The sequence below is a fragment of the Taudactylus pleione genome, unplaced genomic scaffold, assembly GCF_031769625.1.
Source record: "Taudactylus pleione unplaced genomic scaffold, aTauple2 ptg000095l, whole genome shotgun sequence".
NCBI lineage: Eukaryota > Metazoa > Chordata > Amphibia > Anura > Myobatrachidae > Taudactylus > Taudactylus pleione.
Window position 1 is genome coordinate 33,285,001 of NW_028284497.1, and position 13,919 is coordinate 33,298,919.

Genomic DNA, 13,919 nt, shown 5'->3' on the forward strand with positions numbered 1-13,919 from the left:
GCATTATAGAAGATTTTTAATTCAACTGAAACCAAATAGCGAATGCTCTTTTTGATTATCAAAACAAATGTTTTGGCTCATATACAACTGATGTAGATCTGGATGTACTTGCACTGGTCCAGTACTTGTAAAAATGGCTTTGTAACTTAATAAATAGGATTATATGTTTTTCTAAGGTTTTTTAGTGATGGTGGTAGCAGCCTGTGCTTTGAACTTTAAAAGGGCCCTGGCTCTCTTTGTGCTGACTCTGCTGGTCATCTTCTTTGTATGCTGGGATTTATTCATGGACAGATGTGAGGGCAAAATTATCAGCTTCTTCTCTCCTTTCGGAACGTTCCTCAGTAAACAATGGTTTTGGCTGAAATGGTAAATATGATACAATATATACTTCACCGCCGAATTGTTTCATGCAATATATTTATATTACACAACAAATAATTTAGTTCCTGCCTCGAAATGCCCAATTTCATAGAAAGACATTTCTGGGCAAGTTCGGTACAACTCAGAGACGATGGACATATGCATAAATGCTTAAATTCGCATGTGCACCTGCACAGTATACAAAATCTTGTAGTTGGGCCCGTGGTCTGTCCAACTCAGAATCTGGCCCTTCGTTTAAGATCTATATATTTTCAGTAAGTACAAACCTATGCCTTACTACTCTAGTTGGTGCTCTGAATTGATAATGACCATCAGCTTGTAATGAGTAGTCTCTAGACTTATGTAAATGTATAGGACACCTATTGGCATATCCTAGTGTAGTTTTCTAGGAAGCTCCCCTTCAAATCCTACTTGAGATTTGAAGGTAGGTAAGCCAAACGTGAACACCTTGCAACGTTTCTCTAAGGGGATATTGTAATAGTAGAGAATTCTGGCTAAAATAGTGAACTATTACACAACAAAAAAATTCTTAAAAAAGTCAGTGTTCTGGGCGTTCTATACTTGCCGACTCTGCTACTCTTTGTCCACTATCCCAGAGAAGTAGGCAGTCCTGGGACTTCACACACACACACACATATGGGACATTCCTTTGTTATGCATGCTGGTACTGTATGTACACAGTATGGACATACCACACATCAAACATTGGTTTAACATTTATTTATGCATTTTGAATTTTAAATCCATCAATTTACAATATAATTTTGTTTTCGCCTTAGGGTAATCTGGATAGGTCTTGTTGTTGGAGTTATATTGTGGCTTATTTTTGACACAGCAAAAATGGGAGCCAATCAGCTAATTTCATTTGGTGGCCTTGTAATGTACGTTCTTCTGATGTTCATCTTCTCCAAACATCCAACTAAGGTACACTGCTGGGTCCACAATCCCACAAACATAGATGCAGTAAGATTTTGCAGGAACTGATTCCAAAGCAAAATATGGCTGTGCATCTATAGAGACAGATAATTGTTGTTCTTGTTATTATTATCCTTTTGTTATAAAGTGCTAACATATTATGCAGGACTTTTCATTAAAATAATCATGATACAAACAAATGATGTGCAAAGACATGAAACAGAAGGTAAATATAACCTTGGCCAAGGGAACATACATTCTAAAGGTGTGGGGAACACGTCATTCATAAATAGCGGAATGACAATAATAACTTTATGTATGGATACTGTAATATTAAAGCATTGTCCCCCACTAATATTAAAGCAGCTATTGGCCATATTCATACTGAGTTGTTTAATAGCTGGACTGTAGGAATATCGTGGAAGTTGGAGACATGAAAATTGCATTTGTGGTGACAGCAGCTACTATATGTTATAAGTAACCAGAAATCTATGGCACTGATAAAAAAAATATAGGGCCTCATTTACTAATGAGTTTTATTACCAAAACGAGAGATAAATGTCACTGTGTATGATAATGGTGCTCCAGCCAATCAGCTCCCAACTGTCATTTTTCTAACAGTTGACACTTGGGAGCTGATTGGCTGGAGCACCATTTATCATACACAGTGACATTTATCACTCGTTTTGGTGATAAACCTCGTTAGTAAATGGGGGTCTTCTGAGAGACAGATATCAATTATACTTTAAAAGAGGAGTGCTCTCCCGCGCAAACTCCAGTGTTCCTATTTCTCCAGGGAGGCATCATGCCCTGTTCCAAGTTGGCCACCAAGCTCACTACTGAGCATGTGGATGGGCCAGCTTGTCTTTACAGATTGCTGTGTAAGAGTGACATGGTGGGAGGCAGTTGTCTCCTACTTAGCTCCTATGAGAGACCTGGCTAATTACCTAAGCATCTTGCACTGCTACCTGCAAGCAGCAATCACTCACCGGCTGGTGAGCTGTATAGAACTGTCTTCACTAGGGGCCTGATTCTGTAAGGATCGTAATTGCAAAGCTGCACGCAGGCTATAGATATATGATGTATGCACACAGACAGCTTTACAATTGCGATCCTTGTAGATATGGTAATGCAGCAGGAAGCATCACGCCTCCTGTGCACTACTTATCCAAGCTGCGTTGTCCAACGCAGCATCGGTTAATCTGCGTACCATCGGCCGGCTGCGGTGACCCATGGGGTCCTGCAGCCGGCCGCCGCAGTTTACAGGAAGAGGCCAGGAAATCTCCGTCAGCCGATGGAGATCCTGGCTTCTTCCCTCCCCCGCAACGGCGGTGACATGCCTCCGTTTCGAGAAAGGTTACAGGCAGATGTCAGCAATTGTACATCAATGACTTAAACACCACTTGCACATAAAAATATTCCATGCTTGGGATGTGGGGAGATCTAAAGTACAAATCTGCCCCATATTGGATCAGATAAAAAAACTAAATATTTGTTTGTAGTATTTCTGAAACAAAAATCATGTTTGCATTGGTTACACTCCTTTGAAAATTCTGATACTTGACTCATGGTGATGTCCCAAAATGATCACTGAACTTTGTATTACATGGACACTGTACTCTGCTATCTGCAGTATTATTTTAGTAGGCTTTGTCACTGCAGGAGGAACTTCACATTTTTAAGGCGATGAAGCAAACATTTCTAAAGATATGTCATCCGATCCCACGGATCGGAGCGACATATCGGGTGCATCATCTTGTCTGGTGTATACCCATGATAGGCACACTCCTGCGGGTCGTTAGCGACATTCTAATGATGCCATGCTGCAGAATACAGCATGGTGTGTCCCGCCCCCCATCGGACCCGCATCGGCAAGTGTGTATACACTTGCCACATGCCGGGTCCCGTCGCCCGTGACGTCGGGCTGGGTATACATCATCTGATGTGTACCCAGCTGAAGTATTTGTTGTTGTCAAATTGCAGTGACTCTATTATAATGAATGCATCTACATAACTCTTCTTTCTAAAGGTTAATTGGCGGCAAGTATTTTGGGGAATCGGACTACAATTCCTCCTAGGACTGCTTATCCTGAGAACAAAACCAGGATTTGATGCATTTGATTGGCTTGGGATACAAGTGCAGGTAAGATTCTTGAACCCATATGTAAATAAAATTGTAACTAAATAATAACATACTGTATACCAAAATAATGTAAACATTAAAAATCATTGTGGATATTTGTAGAAAATGTAAAAATATACAACTGATGCTTGTTTTGCATACTACTGACATTTTGGTTTACTAATATGGGAAAATAGATTTTTCTTTCACAAATGTAATACTCATTAATGATGTTTTTTACAGTTTATAAACCATTAACCTTTATCATAAACTGGGTTATCTGCATTCAGAGCAAAAGGTCTATACACTAGATTCACATAGGTATACTACAGGCAGCACAGACTGAATCAGGATTTTCATAAGAACGTGTCATAATTTTTCATTATATGATATGTTTATTACAACAGAGTACAACATCTATGCACTAATTTCCTGTATTTCTAAACTATAGAAAAACATCAGACAACTTTATTTCCCAACTTGTGTTTTATACAAGATGTGTAGAAGTGGGATAGGGAATGGGTGTGTAATGCCGGCTGTCAGGATGCCTCCTGCCATAATACTGACAGCGGCATCCCGATGGCTGGTATCCCAACAGGGGTCGGGTAAGTATACTTACCCTCCCCCCTAACCCTAACCCTCTTTTCTTGTAGACTAACCCTAACCCTCCCCACCTTGCACCCTAACCCTCCCTCCTTAGTGCCTAACCCTAACCCCCCCCAGTGGCGCCTAACCCTAGCCCTCCCCCTAGGGGTGCCTAGCCCTACCCCCCCCCCCCCCAAAAAAAAACCTAGCCCTAACACCGAAACGATCTTTAAACCTAACCCTCCCCCCCGCGGCAAACGCTAAGGACACCCCGGACTTACCTCGTTCGGACTGGCGTCCTTACGCGTTCTGGCGGCGAGATTAAGATAGGCGTCGATATTTCGATGCCAGTTTAAGTCCCTTGTCTGGCTTTCTCTGTCGGTATTGAGACCGGCGGGATTGCGGCCGCCGGTCTCATAACTACATCCCGTGGGATAGAACAGCATTGGTATATTATAGGTGTTCGGTATAGTCCAAATGGAATTATTCCTCATATAATGTCATGTTGCTTAAGAAAGGTTGAACAACATAATATACTTTCAGAATGTCGACACCAGAACGTCCACATGGACTTAAACTCGACAATCCGATGTCAATGTCTACATCACAATGTCACCTATTATTAAGCGGCATACACACTAGACGATTCTTATTAACAATATCATTATCGTTCATGTCGTCCGGTGTGTTTGCACTGAACGACCAATGATGCGCACTCCCGCGGGTTGATAACGATATCCCCAATCGGCTGAACATGCAGCTCAATCTGGGGATATCGTTGACGATGCCATACAGCCGAATGCAGGATGGCGCTGCTGTCATTCATCGTGGCCGACAATGGTATTGTGTATACACTTACTAATGTCGGCACCTCCGCCGGGTCCCACCGCAGACGATATCACCGCATACACACATCATCTAGTGTGTGTGTGCGGCATTAGGATGGAGCTGCAGTTAGGGTTAGGTTGCGGTTAGGGTTAGTTAACAGCCCAATAGAAAACCGCATAGTCAACATGCTGAATGTCGACATTCTGAATGTCGGCACACTCTGGCATACCAGAACAACATTCAGTGGCGTATCTATAATGGGTGCAGTGTGTGCGGGGCACCGCACACCCTGCACCCATTTTAGTGTAAACTTACCTGTCCGTGGACTTGCGTCGGGTGTCAGCGCTGCTCAGAACACAGAAAAATGGCTGTTGCGGCCATTTTTCCGGTGTTCTGCGCATGCGCAGTAGACCCCTGGCACACTAATGCTCCGGTGGCTGGCCAGCCACGTCAGTCGGCTGCCGGCCACTGGCGAGAGAGAAGGGGGCCCCGCACGGTGAGTGCTGCCGAGCCCCCTCCTCTCTTAAGACGCCCCTGACAACATTACTACTCACTTTCTCTTTAAATCGTGAAACTTGTAACGTGAGTTTATAGAAATTATGCCTGGGTCTCACATCACTATTAAAGGCATGAGTAATGATTACCGGGAAGAGGGAGTGGTTCTTTTTAATTATATAGACTCTGCTTACTGTGACAGAAATGAAAAAGACATTTTGGTTACACAATATTTTTCACCTGCGATTGTGAAAATTAAGTATTCGGGCCATTCATTAAGAAGGTAAAGCAGCTGATATCACAGATGTCTTCTACTTACCTTCCGTTTGCGGAATGGCCCGCTGTCCCCATACACTAGTTTGCGGACAGAATTTATCAAGCTCCGAAAATATTATATTTTCGGAGCTTGACTGCGGGAGCATTCGCCAACTTCAGATGTCGAATACCCCCGCTTGTGGTTCGCTACCCGCTCTTCCCTATGGGAAGAGGGTCCGGGTTGTGAGAAAGGATCCTTACGGATCCCTCCTCCCCTGACCGGCTCCTTCCGCCGGACGTCGGGGATTGTGTGCGCATGCGTGACCTGTAGGTCACACATGCGCACAGACGTAACTGCTCCGACAGGAGCAGTGACGAAAAGGAGCAGTGAAGGAGCAGTGAAGCCGCTCGCGGGGGCAGCTGATTTCACATCAGCTGCCACCACGCCGGAGCAATGCTGAAGTGCTCCGGTGGCCGCGGCGAGTTAGAATGTCAATTATCGCGGTCCGTTTGGACCCCGATAATAAACATCATGAATAGGCCCTAAGATATATGAGGCTTATTCACTGAAAACACCCATTTTCGGGGGTATCCGCAAATATTTAGTATCACTCCCATGTATGAAGGAGAGACCGCGGCAGAAATCTGTGCGGCCAGGTGAGGCAGAGCCTTTCCTGTCATACTTCGGTATACTAAGTTATCACCTGAATATCTAGCAGGACACCTGATCAATATACAAATGTAAGTTGGGTGCTGTTCAGGGCCGGATTTACCGCTAGGCAACCTAGGCCCGCGGACTGGCCCCCGAAATCCGTCCCCGATCACCTGGCGAACTCAGTTGCAGCGGTGCAGCCGGTGCATTGCACCAGTGCTCACTGCAATAAAGGGGGCCACATGGCAGCATTGACTAATGAGTCACACTGAATCATTACACTTCGTCCGGCCATAACAAAGGAGGCGGTCCGACATGCCTCTTCTCCTCCCCTATCATCTCCTCTCCTCCCCTCCTACTCTCTGCGGTGAGAGGTGGCCGGTGATGTCTGGGGGTGGGGGCTTTAGAGACTTGGGGCTGAGGGCGCTTAGGCGGCTCCTGATCGACAGGCTTCATCTCCGGTGCTGCTGGGGCTTCTGCGGTGCGGGCTGCTGATCCGGAGACTGCTGCTGAGGTTAGTGTTGATGGCCAGCCTGGCTACCCCACTGACCGCGGTAGTTGGATTGCCACCCATGCCTCGGCCGTCACTTCCCCGCCTGTAAATGTTCACTCCCATACCTCCTCCACCTGCCCTAGTGACCGGCCCCGGCGTGAAAACCACAGGAGAGGAGTGCTACAGCAACTAGCCTACAGCCAGACTGCGTGAAAGGTCAGTTCTCAGTACTTCACTCACAGTTAACTCCTGTTGTGGTTTTTTTTTTTGTTCTCTCTCTGTCTCTGTCTCTCTCTCTCTCTCTCTCTCTTTCTCCACCCTACCCCCAGTGAATCCTTTCAGCTCAATTTACTCCCTCATTCAGAAACCTAACATACTGTACCATTTGCCTCTAACCTTTACCCTTTGCAGGGCCGAAACTAGGATATCTGTCACCCGGTGCAAGATAGCAATTTTGCGCCCCCTTTCTTCCCGTACCTGGGTTTTGTCCTTGCTCCTCCATAAGGCAGTGCACTATTCAAACGTCCCTGGTATAGTGACTTACATTATTCCATACACAATAATGCCCATTACACATTATGCCACACACTGTAATGCCTATTACCAAAGTGCCACTAACATATTTGCCCGACACCATTTTATGCCCCACAATAAGGCTTCTAATTACTTTAAAATTGCCTGCTCATTGCCATGGGGTTTCATGCTCATTGCCATGGGGTTTCATGCTCATTGCCATGGGGTTTCATGCTCGTTGCCAGGGGGATTCATGCTCGTTGCTATGGGGTTTATGCTCATTGCCAGGGGTTACATGCTCATTGCCATGGGGTTTATGCTCGTTGCCAGGGGGTTTCACGGGAGAAGATGAGGCTTTCAGCATCTTCTCCTGGCACTTGCGCTGGCCTAACAGATACTAGAGGTCCAGTAAGGACCTCTAGCATCTGTCTCCTCCTTGGTGGCGGCCATTTTTGGATGGCTGTTTTCTCACTCTCCAGCCCCCAAGCCACCGTGGGTCATCCCTTTTTCACCCCCTGCATTCTGGCATCCGTGCACGTGCACCTCTAGCCCCCCCTAGTTGCGGCCCTGCCCTTTTCCTATCACTCACTAGTTCTCCTTGTAATCCTCTTCCCATCACATTCTCTCTCTCCATCACCTACTGCCCGTCACCCTCTTTGTCTCCATTACCCTTTCCCTATTACCCACTGCTTGTCATCCTCTTTGTCTCCATTACCGTCTCCCTGTTACCTACTGCTTGTCACCCTCTCCCCATCACCCTCTGCCTCTACCTGCTCCCCTATCCGTTACCCACTCCTTCTCCTTGTCGCCCTCTCCCATCACCCTCTCCCGTCACCCACTGACCCTCACCCTCTTTCTTTCACCTACTCTGTCACCCTTACTCTCTCTCTGTCACCCACTGCTTTTCGCTATTGCCCTCTGCTTGTCATCCTCTCCCCGTCACCCACTACTTCTCAATAATACCCTCTACTTGTCACCCTTTCCATGTCACCATCCCCCTCTCTTCGTCACCCTCTGCCTCTCTGTTACCCTCTCCCCTTCCCCCTCTCTCTCTCCCCCCATCACCCTCTCCCTGTCACCCTATGCTTCCCCGTCACCCTCTACCTCCTCCTGTCACCCACTGCTGTGGGGCATATTGTGAAATATATATATTATGTATATATGCATCCAATGGTCCGGCATTCCTATATAGAGATGGACAGCTGCCCGGGTGCTCCTGCAAAAAACCAGTACACCGATATCGGATAGTGCTAAATAAATAGTACTAAGCCACGCAGGTCACTCCAGGACTTATAAAATGATTTTTCTTTATGTGTGATACGACGTTTCGGGACTGCGCAGAGTTTTTATTTAGCACTATCCGATATCGGTATATATATATATATATATATATATATTATCCTTAATTTCCACAAGGTTTCAACAGAGCCTAACAAAGGGTGGGCCCCAAACCGGTATCTTGCCTAGGGCCCCATGATGTCTAAATCCGGCTCTGGTGCTATTGGTTTTCTAAGTGTGGGACAAGTCCTGATATAACTGATCACAAGGAAATTGTTAAGGATTTCGACAAATTACATGAGAAGAGGTGGCCAAGGGCTGAGCCTCCGAAGTGGGGAGGAAGTGGGGAGGAAGGTGGCGACTGTCTCAGCTATTATATTAGATAGGCTGATGAGGTAACTGATCTTCTTGTCATGGCACATCAAGGAAGCATGCCTGCTATCCATGGCTGTCAAAACCTGCTCAGCACCCCTAGCCATTATTAAAAATATACCCCAGGAAGATGTGATCTAGAAGAGTAGAGGGATGAGGGTTCCCCACTAGCACATACAATTGTGGGGTAAAGTGTATATCTCTATGAAATAAGATGCATTATGGATTATTATTCTTACAGTTGCCTTACCAGTTAGTAAACATGCACACATTAACCTCCCCCACAGCCAGAGGACTGAGGTGCTAATACATACAAGGGTTCTGTAATAGACAACTAGCAAATCAATTAAGTTAACCACCTTTAAATGGCTGCAGAGAGGGCATGTGAGAAGGAGGACCAATCATAGACTGTTATCTAAGTAGCCCCTACATTACCACCTTCTGTAGTAGTAGAGTAGCTTTGATGTGCCTTTATTCACAATGCATCTAATTATGTAAACATAGATGCCTTTTGTAGAAAAGATACACACAATACATTCTGCACATTGTGGGTCTCATTCAGACCCGCTTGCAAGCGCTTGAGCGCGCGCAAGCGGGTCGATGTTGGGCCCTGCGCATGCACAACGGCCACACTGCGCGTGCGCCATTCCCGGAGCGAGAGAGGAATTCTCTCGCTCCGGGGCTCACTACAAAAGGGGCGGCTGTCGATGGTGATCGACAGCTCGCCCCGTTTTGTAGGCGGAGTGGAGGGGTAGCCGGGCAACTGGAGGCATTCCTTAAGGAACGTCTTACCATTTGTGGGTGGCCCCACTGACATCACCAGTGATGTCAGTAGGGAGCTTCCTGCTCGATCAGAGTAGGAAGCTCCCTGGGGCTTGCGGTAGACGAGACCTTACCACAAGGGTCTCGTCGCAAGCCCCGATGGCCGCGATGGTCATCAAGCTGGCAGCTTGCTAAAGCTGTGGGTGGTCACCCACAGCTTAGCGAACGGCCAGGAGGCCGGCTCTTTTCAGAGATGCGGCCGCCCTCTTTCAGAGCAAGCGCGCTGCTCTGAATGAGGTCTTGTATGTGCTATTAAAAACAGCACTCAATGAAAGTGTTGGCACCATGCATACAACAACAAATATGTTGCACCCTTGGTGTTATATAAGTATAGTGTCATTTAAATTGTTACATTTTAAAGAGAGATCAATTTTGTGAATTACAACAAGAAATATATAGATACATTTGGCTGGACAAGACATTATTTGTGTAATATATGACCATGAAATTCATAATAGAAGCACAAATTTAAAAAAAAAATAAGCAGAAAAACTAGGTCAACTGTTGTCTGAATTCTATCCACACAATGTTTGCCGCACGTCATTACACAAATACAGCAGTTTCCACTATTCCTGTTTATCCAGAAGCATCAGTTGTAATTCTGAGAAAAAGGAAATTGTGAGTGATGAATTTAAGTTGTGAATAAAGTTACACCAGGGTACATTAATCATGCGCTAATTCCTGGCAGGAGAAAGATAAACAGAATCCTATATAATATGTATAGACAAGAAATACCTGTTTTGCCTGCTTCTTACTTTTTTACAGCTACAATAAAACCATAAAATGATCCCAGTGTCTTAATATCAATTAAAGGATGGAAAAATGCTCTAAGTAATTTTAATAAATTGCAAGATGTTTAAAGGGGGATGCAGTTAAGATGCCAGCAGTCGGGATGCTGGCAGTCATAATCCTGGCACCAGAATCCTTACCCGCAGCCAGAATACCAGCACCGGAATCTCAACATCACATGAGATGGCGACGCTGGAATCCCGACAGCCGGCATCCCAGATGTAAGTATAGCGAGCAGGTTAGGTTTAGGCCACAGAGGGATTAGGGTTAGGCTACGGGCAGTGGGGATTAGGTTTAGGCACCCTCGGGGCGGGGTTAGGGGTAGGAACTAAGGGGGGACGTTTAGGTTTAGGCACCAAGGGGAGAGGGGTAGGTTCAGGTACTAACGAGGACGGTTAGGGTTAGGCTACGGAGGGGAAGGATTAGGGTTAGGATGTAGGAAGGGAGGGTTAGGGGGTGAAGGGGGGAGGGTTAGGATACTTACCAAGCCCCTGTCGGGATTCTGAGTATCGGGATGCCGCTGTCTGTCTTCTGACTGCCGGCACCTCGACTGTCAGTCTCCCGTATGTATTGCGTTTAAGGCTATGCATTTGGTAATAGTGAGATTTTATGTTGTAAATTCTGCAGGAGAGGTATCAGGCTGTTTGCTGTACTAAACTTGATGATTAGAATCATTTTCCCTCCTACTATTTGCAAATGGGAGCTGCAGTGTGACATTGATCACCTGCCGTCCTTTCTGCACTTACAGCATTAACAACAGAAGGAGCAACCCCAATACGTCACAAACACTCCCACACCCTACTAGGCTATTTACTACTTACCTCAAGTTATCCCCATGGTCAGCAGAAGCTCTCTGATGGCACTAGGTAGCACTTCCCACATCATAGTCTTTTTTAACAGCAGTTATGTAGGATCACCTTATAGACAACATTAGTCATATTTCCTCCTGACGTCAGCACGAAAAGATTTAGTTTTTATGTGACATGCAAAAGGGCTACGTAAAGTTGTCCATGAGCAAAACAGACTCTTACCGGGAATTGAAATCGTTTGAAATGAAAGAATTGTTTGTCACATAAATTAAATAGAAACGGTAATAAAAGGGAAAAAGTGAACTTTTGTAATCAGTAATCAGGGCTTACATAATTTTTTCTGGAAAAAACGGATAATACGTGTCAATCTCTAGATAGTATAAAATAAAGTCCTTGTTGTGATACAACGGTTTAGGCAGCGTCAGCCATAAAAGCGCTTGGAAGTCCGTTTTTCATTGACTAGCTTCACTAAAATAGTCACTGGTCAGCTCCCATTTGTCATACATTAATGTTTCATACACCTAAACCTTCCTCAATAAATGCTCTATAGAATAGTGAAAACTGCATCCAAATCCGTCCAGTGGTTTTTGAGATTAGCCCGAACAAACAGACAGACGCCTCCCAGGGACTGTATTTTGTACTATGTATAAATTTATATAGCGCAGGTATATTATGAAGCGCTATACAGATAATATTTAAATCATTCACATCAGTCATTGTCCCAATAGTTCTTACAATCTATATTCCTTAGCACATGTACACATATAATGTACAATAGGGTTAATTTTGTTTGTCAAAGGCCTGTTAATCTACCTCTACAAGAATGTTTTTTATCATTTGATGGATATGAAAATACTTGCTGTGATGCTAAAAAGGTCATCATCCAGTATGCTGAAATAGTAGAAACCAGAATGTGGTATGTGTATGCCACCAGTTTGGCTGATATGTTGAAACAGTGGTTACCATTGCTGTATTACAAAAAGTGCCCAGGTTCATTCAGATATGGGAACTGTCTGTGTGCAGTTTGTATGTGCTTCTCTTCACATGGGGTTCCTCTGGGTACTCTGGTTTCCTCCCGAGATCCACAAACATACTGGTTGGTTAATTGGCTTCTGGGAAATTCACCCTAGTGAGTGTTAATGTGATAGAGAATTTATACCACAAAATTCTCATGTGTGGACTGCACAATTGTTGCTGTTAAATAAATAAAGAATAATAATAATAATAATAATAATAATAATAATAATAAACTAAATAACAACCCCATTTAAAAAGCACAATAACATGTTGGAGTTTCCTTTTATTACTGTGATCACACAGAGTAAAAGCTCCTCAGCAAACTGATAGTGCTCAGTGATGACGCTTGCAAAGACTACATATCCATATGGTTGGAAATGTACTAACTTTCAGTAGTGATCTTGTCAATATACATTATACAGTATGAGTGGATGTGCTGGCTCGGTTTTACTCGGATTTACTCGGTTCTTATCGCCACATTACCGCAAATTCGGATTTATTATATTGGCTATCCAAAACACATGATAGGCGATAGCCAATAAAATGCCGTTTAAAGATCCGAGTAAAACCGAACCCGCTCACCCATTTGCTAACTTGACATAATTTGCAAAAACAAATATAGGAAACCTACAATCACACACACAGGTTCTTCTTTAGCTGCAAGATTAGGGTTACAGTAGCATTTAATAAGCAGCATGCATCTTAACAAATTGCTTTGAAGCCATACAACATACAGCATTCATAAATGTGGCAGAATTTCCCTAGCCAATCTGTAACCACAAATAAGTAATTTAGTGCACATAGAGACATCCAGCTACATAAAGATTTTCATGTCTGCAGTAAGGAATTTGTTTACATAATATTACATGTTATGCAAATGAAATACACTTTCTTTATAGATACTTACTCATTTGTATCTTTATTTAATTCATCATTTATTTATTTAGTATTTATGTATATTTTACCTGGAAACCTCTAATTTTCAAGTATGTCCTAGAAATATCTTAGACCAGTGGTTCCCAAACTGGGTGCCGTGACACCCTGGCGTGCCTGAGGGCACTTGCAGGGGTGCCTTGGGTTGGTGGTCCAGTACCAAATAAAATGATTTTTAGTCAGTGTGATAGGCAAAAATCAGTGCTAATGGCTGCCAATCAAAGAATATGTGGACAAAAGGAAGCACAGCCCTGTCAGCCGCCACATAGCTGATCCTAAGGGTGACATATAAGCACAATTTACTTCCTGTAATTTTTGCCGAATTTCTCAATAATAAACTTTGGCCCCGGGGTGCCGTGGAAAATAGGAATTACAGCACTGCCCGGAGCATTCTCAGGATGCCCTGTGGGCTGTAAGAGTTGCAGTGTGCACATCTGGAGCGTCCCAAGGAGGTTCTGGGTGGCACTGCAACAGCGATTCTGGCAGGAACCCTGCTAGCCAGATGCAGGGGCCATGTTTGGCATCACCCACTCGCACACCTCTGTGACCTAGGTCTCCAGTAGGATTGTGTCAACAGTCTGGTCAGAAGTCTGATCCCAGGTGGATTGGACAAGTGTGTACCCATCTTAAGTTGTTCTACAAAATGTGAGCCTAGGAGAA

The 13,919-nt window shown here is 44.5% G+C and overlaps 1 protein-coding gene across 1 annotated transcript in view; it reads left to right on the top strand.

The window, feature by feature from the left end:
* SLC28A3 (solute carrier family 28 member 3) overlaps positions 1-13,919 on the top strand; it is a 101,974-nt gene that overhangs the window by 53,992 nt on the left and 34,063 nt on the right. The window contains exons 5-7 of the mRNA XM_088470188.1: positions 177-366; positions 1,161-1,305; positions 3,326-3,439. Coding sequence (XP_088326314.1) covers positions 177-366; positions 1,161-1,305; positions 3,326-3,439 — 449 coding nt within the window. The remainder of the gene's footprint in view (positions 1-176; positions 367-1,160; positions 1,306-3,325; positions 3,440-13,919) is intronic.